The sequence below is a fragment of the Oryctolagus cuniculus genome, chromosome 2, assembly GCF_964237555.1.
Source record: "Oryctolagus cuniculus chromosome 2, mOryCun1.1, whole genome shotgun sequence".
Lineage (NCBI taxonomy): Eukaryota > Metazoa > Chordata > Mammalia > Lagomorpha > Leporidae > Oryctolagus > Oryctolagus cuniculus.
Window position 1 is genome coordinate 177,169,447 of NC_091433.1, and position 12,325 is coordinate 177,181,771.

A 12,325-nucleotide genomic window follows, 5' to 3' on the forward strand; every position below is an offset into this window, starting at 1 on the left:
GGGAGTGCTGAGGAGAGAAACCACGTAGGGGCATTGTTGGGACTGCTGGGTGTGGGAGAGACCTGCCTGAGGGGGTGGGTGGTGGGGGAGATGGCTGTGTGGTCTTGTGGGTTGGTTCTCGCAGCGGCAGGTGTGGTCCATGCCTGGAGGTGTCCTCTGACCATGTACCCCTCAGCATGTCCCTGCTGGGCCTCATCTACCCCCAGCTGTGGAGTGAGACAGTGTCAATGTTCTGACCTTGTGTTCCTGGACATTGAATAAAGTCTGCCAAGAATTGGGGCCGGCGTTGTGGTGTAACAGGTTAACCTGCAGCATTGCAGCGCCGGCATCCCTGGCTCCTGCCTGGCCCAGCTCCTCCTGCTGTTAAGGCCATCTAAGAAGTGAACCAGCGGATGGAAGATAAGTCAGAGTTCCCCCACCCCCCACCCCGGCCCCCTGCCTTTCAAATAAATACATCTTTGAAATTTGGCAAACATTGCGTGGCATGTGCATGTCGTGTGTGCGTTACTTCACAGATTTGGGGCGCTTTGCCATCATTGCATCTGAGCTGATGTAGCCTTGGAGACCCTGTTCACATCCGGACATCTTTGATCTTGATACCTCCCTCCCTCCCCCTCCCCCTCCTCCCCCCTTCCTTTAAGCAAAATGCAGGTTTGTGATTGCAGTTGGTTGGGCATTGGTGCTGATGGGATGTCGTTTCCTGCATCCATGTGAGCGTGTTGTCTTCTAAGGTGTTCTCAGAAAGCGTGGTCTGTGATGCGGCATTGAACAAGATGTTATTGTAAATGCAGGAAGGTCTGGACGCAGAGTAGAGGGGAGTAACTTTGATCCCTAGTAAAGCAGGTGTTATCATCAGAGGAATTCCATATGTCTCGCAAAGCAGTACCAGGAGCTTTATAGAACTATTTTTTTAAGGAGGAAATCCATAAATAGATGAAGTTGTATTTTTTTGTTAATGAGATATGACCAAAATAATTTCTTACCATGCCGAATGGTGCATCTGAAGGCCAATGAAGCTGCCAGCTCCCTTTGAATGGATAAAAGAAGTTCTCAGTTCACCAAGAGGCTCTGTGCCCGATTCACGTCATTAAGGTTGATAGTTAATTAAGTCGTTGAGTCATTTAATTGGCAGGGCATTTTTCTGTCCATGCGGTAGGAAAAAAATAATGGTGTATTGAACAACAGACCTTAGAAGTGTATCTCAGATTGGGTGAAATGTGATTATAGAATGGGTGTTACTGCAGTCATAGCTGCAGTAACGAGGCTGGTCTCACTGGCACCAGTGAGGGGGAATGCGATTGTAGAGACCGGAGGTGAGGTTTGTCCTGTGGAGGTGAGTGTCTTACTTGGAGAGAAGTGGCAGGTGGCTCAGCGGTTTTCTTTGCAGTAAGGGTTTTGTTAGCTAGCAGTGCTCCCTGTCTCCGTGTTGTAGGAAGGGCCCCCTCTTGGTGGTTGTTCACGGGCTGAAAGCATGTGCTGTTCTGTCTGGTCACCTGTCCTGGCCTGAGGCCGGCGGACCGGGCTGAAAGCCACCAGCCAGGACATGGGGTATAGGGGCCGTCGGCTCTCTAGCTGCCTCTCCAGTGTTTCTGCTGGGGCAGCCCAGTGTGTGCTCCCGTTGTGGTCCTCTGATGTCCCCTCCTACTCTGCCACCTTAGGGAAAGCAGAAGAACTTGTCACCCCAGAAATCGAGGACCCCGATCTGGTCAGTAGGTCAGTGGCAGCCTAAAGAGGACTGTGCTGCTCAGTCATTGCTTTTTGCTTTATTATTCCTTTTACTCATAAGCAAATTTGAGTCTAAGTCATCATTTAAAATATAGTGCGGCGTCACCCTTCTTTACTTAAAAGCTGTTACCGCCATGGCCTGCAGCTAAGGTTCTTAGCCTGACTGGCAGCTCACTGTCCTGCCCAGCCCCTCCCTTCAGCATCATTCCTCCTGCTCCCACGCAGCCTGCCCCGACTGACTCTTGCCCTCTACAAGGTGCCGGTACCACTGTCGCAGTGCCGTAGCGGTTGTGCCATATGGGCTCCCCCAGCGCTGCAGGGACACACCTCTTTCTACACAGCCATGCCAGCAACAAATGTTCCTACACGCTGGCGTCTTGCCAATCTGATAGGTGAGAAATGTTATAGTCTAGTTCTGATTTGCATTTCTCTTGTTTTGAGTAACGTGCATTTTGAGTGAGTGAAAGTCCTCACACTTCTTTTCTTTGTTTATGCTGCTTGCTCTCACTTAAAGGCACTAATCTCTGACCTTTCTCTCTTCCCCAACAAAGCATTTGCATTGTGTTCTCTCTCTCTTTTAAAATTTCAGAGAGAGAAAGGGAAAGCAAGAGCAAGACAGAGAGTGCTCTTGTCCTCTGGTCCATTTTCCAAATGCCCACAGCAGCCTCTAGCTGGGGCCAGAGCTGGAGCCTGGCCACTCAGGCAGGTCTCCCCTGTGGGTGGCAGGGCCCCAGCGACCTGAGTCGCCGCTGCTGCCTGCCAGGATCTGCATCGGCAGGAAGCTGGAGTCCGGAGACGCTAGGCCAAACGCCTGCCCCAGAGTCCTCGGGGTTTCAATCCTGGCGAAAGCATCCCCACTTCCTTGATGCTTAGTCTTTTAATGTAGGATTGATTGTTTCCTGTTAGAAATTGAGACCAGTTCAATCAGAAAGAAAAATCTTCTAGAACCCGGCAGCTGCATTCCCTCCCCGCCACATGTGCTTCTTGTCTTTATAGCCAGAGAAAAGAGAGTGATGTGCAGAAACAGCCTGATAGTCTGCAGTGGACGTTTGCCTTATATGGACATGTCCTGCTCAGTTGGCAGTCTGTGATTGGCTGAGACTCAGTTGCTTGTTTACAAGGGTATCCTCTTATTAGGTTGCAGTTTGTTACCTCATCAAGCTACGGTACATTGCATTAGTGTTGCAGAGGACCCTGGGTGGAACTTGAGTAGGGATCAAGTGCAGAGGCTGGCTTGGACCAGCTTTATCGGGGTCCAGCACTTTCCCTTACAAGGCATGTTACATGCAACTCAGTTACGCCTTGAATGATTTTGGTCACCTTCAATTTTACAGCCCCGATGACTGATAAGACTGTAAGATGATGATGTTTCCTAAACATTTGTTGGATTAATCAGATATGATCTTAAATCACATGACATGAGAACAGTTTTGGGCGCCTGGATGTACTCGTATTCTCCTTGTCTTCTTCAGTGTTGCTATGCAATTTCCTCAAATGATACGGTCTTAGCAACAAACTATTGCAGGAAAATAAACTATTCTGGAATTTCTGGAGCACTTTCCTAGTCTTTGACCTGTAATAAATAAAAATATCTCTCATAAGAAGCACAGCAGCATTATGTAGTTGTGTCATTACAAATTACCCTTATTTTCAAAGTCCAGAATAAATAGGTTTCAGGGACCTGGTCCTTCGACTCTGGGTGATACATGGTTGCCTTTGCCAGAAAAGTTATTCCTATAGCTCTGCACAAAAGTTTGCATAAAAATATTTTAATCTGAGAGCTTTAAAAATGTCATTTTCAAGACTCATCTCTAAATCTCTTTCATTGTTTAAGTGATAGGGCCACAGGTAAGAAATGTCATGCTGCACGTCAGGAAAGAGTTTTGATTGGGAATGAAGAAGTTAGAAATTGCAGTCATGATAATATATATTTTTTTTGACAGGCAGAGTAGACAGAGAGAGAGAGACAGAGAGAAAGGTCTTCCTTTGCCGTTGGTTCACCCTCCAATGGCTGCTGCGGCCGGCGCACCGCGCTGATCCGATGGCAGGAGCCAGGTACTTATCCTGGTCTCCCATGGGGTGCAGGGCCCAAGCACCTGGGCCATCCTCCACTGCCTTCCCGGGCCACAGCAGAGAGCTGGCCTGGAAGAGGGGCAACCGGGACAGAATCTGGCACCCCGACCAGGACTAGAACCCGGTGTGCCGGCGCCGCAAGGCAGAGGATTAGCCTAGTGAGCCGCGGCGCCAGCTCTCATGATAATATTTTGCTAAATCACTTTACTTGATTTCTCACGTTAGTTTAACGATACTGGATTTCTCATTTGTAGGAAATGGTCTCCCTGCTCCCCCCTCCCCCTTTTAAAAAAGGGAGGGAGCTAGTCAGGGGAGGAGGAAGGGAGGTGAGAATGGCCTGTCGGTGAGAATTATAGGTCCTGAGGGTTGGAAGAACAAGGGGCGACCACGGAAACATGCGTTTCTAAGAGAAACCTCGAGACCCTGTACAGACCATCTCAGCGCTTCACAGAGGAAGGCACAGGATTTGCTCAGTGGACAGGCAGTGAAGACCTTGTACAGAATAAAATAGTAAAATGTTAAGTGAGAAACACAGATTGGGGCTGGCACTGTGGTGTAGCGGGTAAAGCCCCCGCCTACAGTGCAGGCATCCCATATGGGCATTTAAGTCCCAGCTGCTCCACTTCCATTCTAGCTCCCTGCTGATGCTACTGGGAAAGCAGCAGAGGATGGTCCAAGTCCTTGGGCCCCTGCACCATGTGGGAGACCCAGAGGAAGCTCCTGGCTCCTGACTTGGGATTGGCTCAGCTCAGATCCAGCCATTGCAGCCATTTGGGAAGTGAACCAGCAGATGGAAGATCACTCGATCTCTCTCTCTCTGCCTCTGCATCTCTGTAACTTTGCCTTTCAAATAAATAAATAAATCTTTTTTTGAAAAAAAAAAAAATCAAATTATATGCTTGTATCTACCCTATGTTCATAATTATGTAGGGAGATATTTACATCTGGGTGGAAATAAATTAAAATGAAAATTGTGAGAATGTCATTTGCATTTTTATTATAATATTTGTTATAATCAGTATCGTGCTATAAAAAATGAGGAATGGAAAGAATGTGTTCAACTCTAAACTAGAAACAAAGCAAAAAGGGTGTGTGTGTGTGTGAAAAGAGCCAGTCTGCTTTCCTGTGCTTGTTCAGTAAGCCTGGCCCAGCCCTTGCTGTTGTGGCCATTTGGGGATTGAACCAGTGGATAGAAGACATCTCTCTCTCTCTCTCTCTCTCTCTCTCTCCCTCTCTCCCCCCCCCTCCCTCCCTCCCTCCTCTTCTCTCCTTCTCTCTCCCCCCTCAACTCTGACTTTTCAATAAATAAATAACTTTTTAAAAAATATTTATGTATTTATTTGAAAGAGTTACACAGAGAAAAAAAAAGAGGCAGAAAGAGAGAGAGGTCTTCCATCTGCTGGCTCACTCCCCAGGTGGCTGCAACGGCCAGAGCTGCGCTGATCTGAAGCAGGAGCCAGGAGCCTCCTCTGGGTCTCCCACGTCAGTGATCTGAAATGGACACTGCGGATCTCATTTGAGTGCACGGGTGCTTCACGTCCATCACACCAGGCGCCATCCACACCGGGTCCTCCGTGCGAGTGGTCGGCGGCGTCTGGTTTCCAGCCTTGTTCCTTCATTCTTTGCTCCTGGGCTCCCCGAGGTCTCCGAAGCAGGAGTGAGCAGGTGCCGTGGACACCTGTTCCTGGGCAGGCTGGAGGCGGCGATCCTCCCGGCTCAGCCTCGGCGTGCTGAGACGTGGCAGGGCCCTCCCGTCCGCCCCCCACCTGTCAGCGCCAGCCTGGGGTCCTGGCCTGTGTCTGAGCCTTTTCTTCTGTGTGCCGTCAGTGCCGTCACCCCAGGTTTGTATTGCAAAGCCTCTTTCCGGCTCTGCCTTCTCCTTTACCTCCTTTCTACTCTCTGAGGGCTCTGTCTTCCTGATAGGGATGCCCTCCCTCCTTGCTTCCTGTTTGTATTGAAGTATTAGTGGTAAAATAAAAAAATTCAAAGTTATTTTGTAATGAACTGGCAAAATCTGCTAACCAGTTTTACCTCTCTTCCACCTTTCTCTTGAAAAATTATTTTAGTCTTATGAGGAAACGCCCATATTTTTAATAGCCTCTTCTTTACATTAAGGGAAGTGGCGGAGCCAAGAACACAGCTCCACCAGCACCAGGCCTCCTCCAGTGGCTGCGCGGCTGCGCTGGGCTACGAGGGCCGGGCCGTCGTCCTGAGCCCACCTCCTGGGAGACCTCAGCTCCTCTCCCTGGGAGCTGGAAAGGCGCTCTGTGGGTTGGAAGAAATAAAAAGAAACTTTGTTCGTCTGAAATAATGGTTGAGAATTTATCTGCCTCAAATAAATCTATTTCTGTCTTGTCTCTAGAGGTTTCTAACTTTTCTGCGCCCAGCTGGGACCTAATTCTTTGCGTGTTTCACGTGCAGGGTGTGAGTTTCGCAGAAAAGAAGGCTGAAGCAGTCAGGGAGGTGGGGCAGTGGCGGGGCTGCCGCGGGGGCTTGTGGGTGTTGGGTCCTAGGCTTGTCGAGGCCTGTCTCTACCACCTTGGGTTTGTTTTCTTTTCTGGGAGTGAGGCCTTTCTTTTCCAGAGTGAGGCCTCGCCGCTCACTCTGGTTCTTAGTACTTGGCCCGTTGTGTGCCGGCCACTGCTGTGGAAGCCGCATACGTGGTGGATGGCCACACGCCAGTGGCTCCTGCTGCCCGTGGTGGCCTTTGATTCGTAGCCAGGTGTGGATCTCTGTCTCGCCAGTGCAGTAGCTAGAATAGTACTTTCAAGGCCCTGCCGTCTGATTGGAGTTGGATTGTCCTTTCATTTTCTCATCTGTAGAATGAAGCTACCTAGCCTGTCTACCTTATACAGTTGTTGGAAAGATTGAAATAAAAGGGGCGGGTGTTTGGCCTACCTGCTGAGATAACCGTATCCCGTGTTGGAGTCTGGCTCACTGTCACTGAGATCCCTGGAGGCAGCAGCTAACAGCTCTCCTGCGGGAGGCCTGCGTTGAGTTCCTGGCTCCCTCGTCCAGCTCTGGCTGTTGCAGGCGTTTGCGGAGGGAACCAATAGACAGAAACACTCTGTGTCTGTCTCTCCTCTGTCTTTGTGCCTCTCAGATTGAAAATAAGAGAAAAGATAAAGAAACATTTTTAAATGTATGTGGAAGCGTTAAAAAAAATAAGAAAAAACAAGAAGAACTGGTGTGGTACAGCAGGTTACGCTGCCACTTGGGACACCAGCATCCTGTGTCAGAGCGCCGGTTCAGGTCCCAGCCGTTCCACTTCTGACGCTGCTCTCCGATAACATGCCTGGGAACGCAGCAGAAGATGGCCGGAGTACTTGGGCCCCTGCCTCCCATTTGGGAGACCAGGATAGAGACCCTGGTTTCTGGCTTTGGCCTGGCCCACCCCCAGCTGTTGCATCCACCTGGGGAGTGAAAATGAACTAGCGGGTGGGAGATCTCTGTTATTCTGCCTTTCAAATAAATAAGTTATAAAAGAGCCAATAAAAATTCAAATAATGTACACAGAAACAGGTTTGAATATAGTAGTGTCAATGCATGGTGTAGTGCCTGGTGTTTTATTTTGCTGTAAAATTTCACGTGCAATTTTCAAACATGGCGGAGTCTGGATTTAGCTTGGTCTTGGCGTGTGCAGGTGCCTGGGGGCTCTGAAGCATGTTTGCTTTTGTTCTCTTGGCAGAAGAAGGTAATGCTCAACACGTTTCTAGACACGATGATGGCCGACGCTCCGCCCCAGTGCCTTGTCTGGCTGCCGCTCATGCACAGGCTCGCACACGTCGAGAACGGTGAGCAGAACGCTGCCCTCTCCCTTCCCTACCCCGTGGGAGGTTTCTGAACTGGTTATTTGCGATGCTCTTAGCTACTGTTACTGAAGATTATAATTCACGTCTCCTGGCACCGTGTCATTTGAACGCACGGTTTCAGGTTTCAAAGGCGGAATTTTTATTTCTTGAAAAGGAGTGGTGGTGGTGGTGGTAGTGCATTGCTTAGGATGCTGAGAAATGATGCTATCAGGCTGTAGAGCATTGAGGTTCAAACTAGGCTTTCCCCCAAGATCACAGATGACTGTTTCCTGTCTGACTCCACCTGAGTTAGCTGTAACTGCCTTTTTTTCTCTTCCTTTAATTTATCAAAATCAGAAGATTCTAAAACGTGAGATATACAGCATCAGTATTTTGGAATGACTTAAAAATAGCTAACAGCTAAATTAGCACTGGGTCTCACCGGTCTTCTGTTTTATTTATTTATTTTGTTTTCTTCCTCTACTGTTTTAGCTGGGAGCCTCTCTGGTATCAATCTGGGTAGTTTGTCTTGCATCTTTGTTTCACTTTGAATGGAAGTGGTGTTTGTTTCTTAGAAAGGCCCTGTGGTTATCGGCTGTTGCCATCACATTTTCTCCTTGTTTGGCTCCTTCGAGTGACTCAGGGAAGCCTGAAGCTTTTCTGTGCAGTGGCGTCTGCTGGGGTTCCACAAGACACAACATGGAGCAGCCCAGGAGCCACTAGAAAGTGGAGCTCTCTCCTTTTCCACCCTTGTGAGAATGAAGCAGTCCCAAATTCTTTTATTTTCTACTTCTCTCTGTCCATTTTGTTCATTAACTTGTTTTTGTTTTTTAATTATCTGCCTTTTGCCCTATTTAACAAGGATCTGAGATTAAGGATTATTTTGTTAAAGGACTAGAATCTCTTAATTAGACTAAAATAGATTTCTTAACAGGAATTTTGGACAGAGATTTAATGTTTTAAATCCTTATGGTATTATTGGTTCATGATTTGAGAGCCTTAAGTGCTTATATCTGGTTCATTTTCATGAAAGCGTTGCGTATTTGCTGCATCACCCAGAAAGAATCTCATTTGTCAAGATGTCTGGTTATCTGTATGAACATTTTGATGTGACTGGTGTAGTGTATTATTTTTGATTACATTCTTAAGTTGTTAGTGATGTTAGTTTTCTCAGAGAGAGGAATGTTATGAAATCCTTGAAATACTTAGAAAGCATGCCGCCTATCACATTAACATTTGTCTGTACATCTTAACTTTTATGGTGGTAAACACATTTAAAATTATCGCTATGTCTAGTGTTTTTGTTTGTTTTTCGCTTTGTGTTCTGGCTTGGGCCCTTCCCATGAAGTCCCTCACTTGAATTGCATTGAGGGGCAGAAAGGGTAGTTCGCAGGTAAGACACCTGCATCGCACCTCCAAGTTCCTGGAGTTCATCCCTGCCTCCAGCTCCCTGGGAGTGCAGGCCTAGGAGGAGCAGTGATGCCGCACATGGTTGAGTCCCTGCCACCCACAGGGGAGCTGGCTGTGTTCCTGGCTCTCAGCTCCGCTCCTGTCCAGCCCTGAATATTGCAGGCACTCTCCTCTGCCTCTACAATGATTTTTTTTTTAATATAAAAAGGGCTGACATTTGGGTTAAGATGCAGCTTGGGATACCAGTGTCTCATATTGGAGGTCCCGGATGAGAGTCCCAGCTTCCCCTCTGACCCAGCTTCCTGCTAATGCACACAGTGGGAGGCACCAGGTGGTGACTCAAGTCACTGGGTCCCTGCCACCGTGTGGGAGACCTGGAGTGAGTTCCTGTGTCTTTGCTTCGGCCCAGCCCCAGCTGTTGTGGGGCCAGTAAATGGGCGATCTCCATCTGTCTCTCCCACCCACCCCGCACTGGCCTCTGGTATCTCTGCCTTTCCACCTACTGCTGTCAGTGCCCAGGTGGGTGCGAGTTCTTAACTCAGCAGACATTTGAGGACCTCTGTCCAAGCTGCTTAGCGTAAAATACCACTTGCAGCTAACAGAGACGTCCTGGCTCTGTGCTCAGGGAAGGGAGCAAAAGAACACACAGCCAGCAGGAGCAGTCTTGGTTTTCAGGGCTCTTGTCCATCAGTGAGGGATGCTTGCACACCTCTGACAATAACACATCTCCTTTAGGAAACAACAGACAAGAGATTTAAAAAAAAAAAAAAAAAGGTTGACGGGGCCACTACTGTGGCCTAGTGAGTAAAACTGCTGCCTGCAGTGCCAGTATCCCATATGGGCACTGGTTTGAGTCCTGGCTGCTCCACTTGTGATCCAGTTCTCTCCTATGGCCTGGGAAAGCAGTAGAAGATGGCCCAAGTCCTTGGGCCCCTGCACTCATGTGGGAGACCCGGAAGAAGCTCCTGGCTCCTCGCTTTGGATCAGTGCAGCTCTGGCTACTGTGGGCATCTGGGGAGTGCACCAGCGGATGGAAAATTTCTTTCTCTCTCTGCCTGTCTGTAATTCTGCCTTTGAAATAAATAAATAAATCTTTAGGAAAAAAAAGTTGGCAAGTGAAGATTTCCCTCTCTTCCTCAATTGTATGTGTTTTGGAGAAACACGAGTTTCATTTTAAAGGAACAAACTGATTACCTTTGAGATGGCCTGGAATGTGGTATTTTATATTGATTTTCTTTCCTTAAGTCTTTTCCTTTTATTTTAATAAATGATTAGACCTGCAGATTAGTTTTTTTTTTTTAAAGATTTGTTTATTTGGAATGCAGAGTTACAGAAGCAGAGAGATAGAGGTCTTCCACCTGCTGGTTCTCTCCCCAGTTGGTCAAAACAGCCAGAGCTGGGCCAGAATAAAACCAGGAGCCCAGAGCCTGGAGCAGGGACCCAAGGACATGGGCCATTTTCCACTGCTTTCCCAGGCCGTCATCAGGGGCTGGATTGGAAGTAGAGCAGCCAGGACTCAAACCTGCGCCCATATGGGATGCTGATGATGCAGGTGGCAGCTTTACCCACTAAGCCACAGCGCCAGCCCCCAGAGTAGATTTTTTAGTTCTAATCTTGTGTTCACCTTTACTTTTATATTATATTTGGTTGTCATTTGTGTTGATTTTATTCTCCAAATGAAGTAATTTCTCTGCCCCTCCCCCATCCACCCCCCCCCCCCCCCCCGCCGGCGCCAGTCTTCCATCCCGTGGAGTGCTCCTACTGCCGCTGTGAGAGCATGATGGGCTTCCGGTACCGATGCCAGCAGTGCCACAACTACCAGCTCTGCCAGAACTGCTTTTGGCGCGGCCATGCCAGCGGCAGTCACAGCAACCAGCACCAGATGAAGGAGCATTCCTCTTGGGTAACTGCTTTTCCCTGCCCGTCCCTCCGCGTGGTCGTCATGGCCCTGAGCCGGCTTCCTGGTGGATGCCTGCAGACGCAGACGTGCGGGAGGCCGGGCCAGTGGGCTGCTGTGCTCCTGCACTCCACTCCAGAAGCGGCACTGTAAACGCACGCCAGGAGGTGGCGCTGTGATCGCACTGGTAGCACTGGGGATGTGACACATGCCAGGAGGTGGCGCTGTGATCGCACTGGGGATGTGACGCACGCCAGGAGGTGGCGCTGTGATCACACTGGGGATGTGACGCACGCCAGGAGGTGGCGCTGTGATCGCACTGGGGATGTCCCTCTTACTCAGGGACAATGCTCCCTTTCCAAGGTGAAAAGTAATTACCTCCCTATTTTAAAATTGCCCGACAGATGTACCCCCATAGTTGGCAGTACATTGTATTTCATAACCATTGCCACACTGGTGTCTTTATCTATGAAAGCAACTTTTAGAATAGCGGTATTTGGCTGGAGGTCTGTGGTGATCTTTCTGTGGTTATCAGTGATGTAACAAGCTTATCATCAATTGTTTTTCTTCTCGGTTCATTTCTAGAGTTCTTAGAATGCCGTGATTATTTTCTGCTAAAAATTGCCATAGTCTTTGTTTTAAAACCATTCCTCTGGTTTTTGCTGTTGTTGGCTGGCTGGTTTGCTGAAGGGTCAAACATCCGTAAGATCAGAACTGTCACTCAGGATCCGAGTCCTTAAGCCTGGTAATCCTGCTGCAACTCAGAGCTTTCGTAGCCGCTTTCCCTCCTTTACTTTCCTAAAACTCAACCAGGATAAAGCAGATAAGCTCTTATTAATTAAAGAAAAAACAGTTTAACCTGCATGGCATATAATTTTACTTCCTGCATCTTTGAAAATGTATTGGAAATTTATTATTTTTTTTGATTAGGTAGGTTTTCAGTTGTAGTTAACAGTAACATTTTGTTAACCTGGACATCCTATCCTGGGTCGCATTTGTGTTGCAAATTCTAATACTTTTATGGGGGTTGAGAAGTCAATTTTTACATCTTTTTATTTTAAAAAAAAAAAACATAGTCTTTTCTCTTTTTCATTGAGTAAAGAGAATTTGCTACCTTTCCCTTTCTTAAGATACCCTTGCAGGTACCCCCACCGCTGTGTTGTGTTCACACTGAGGGAGCTTTCTTCTCCATTACCTTTCTTAATGATTGGATCCGCTGTGCTTCTACTTAGAATTCTCATTCTGGGCCTTGGGGCCAGGAGAATGAGGAACTTGCTCATTTAGCGAATTGATAACCCTTTTAAAAGTGAGTCAGGAGTCTACATTTATTTAAAGTTGACTGACTGGCTTGACTACTGCTTATGATCTACAAAGTGCTTTTTCCTGTTCTCTGTGGGGATTTTTCCTTTGCGTTGTTCTGTGTAGGAAA

The 12,325-nt window shown here is 48.0% G+C and overlaps 1 protein-coding gene across 21 annotated transcripts in view; it reads left to right on the forward strand.

The window, feature by feature from the left end:
- DTNB (dystrobrevin beta) overlaps positions 1-12,325 on the forward strand; it is a 252,848-nt gene that overhangs the window by 82,976 nt on the left and 157,547 nt on the right. For 20 of the 21 annotated variants that reach the window (XR_007918316.2, XR_007918317.2, XM_070069346.1 and 17 more), the window contains 2 exons: positions 7,487-7,592; positions 10,736-10,902. The exons of the other annotated variant lie outside the window; for it this stretch is intronic. Coding sequence is in view for 18 of the 20 variants with exons in the window: in XM_070069346.1 (XP_069925447.1) it covers positions 7,487-7,592; positions 10,736-10,902 (273 nt within the window). In the remaining 2 variants the exon portion in view is untranslated. The remainder of the gene's footprint in view (positions 1-7,486; positions 7,593-10,735; positions 10,903-12,325) is intronic. 21 annotated transcript variants of the gene reach the window in all.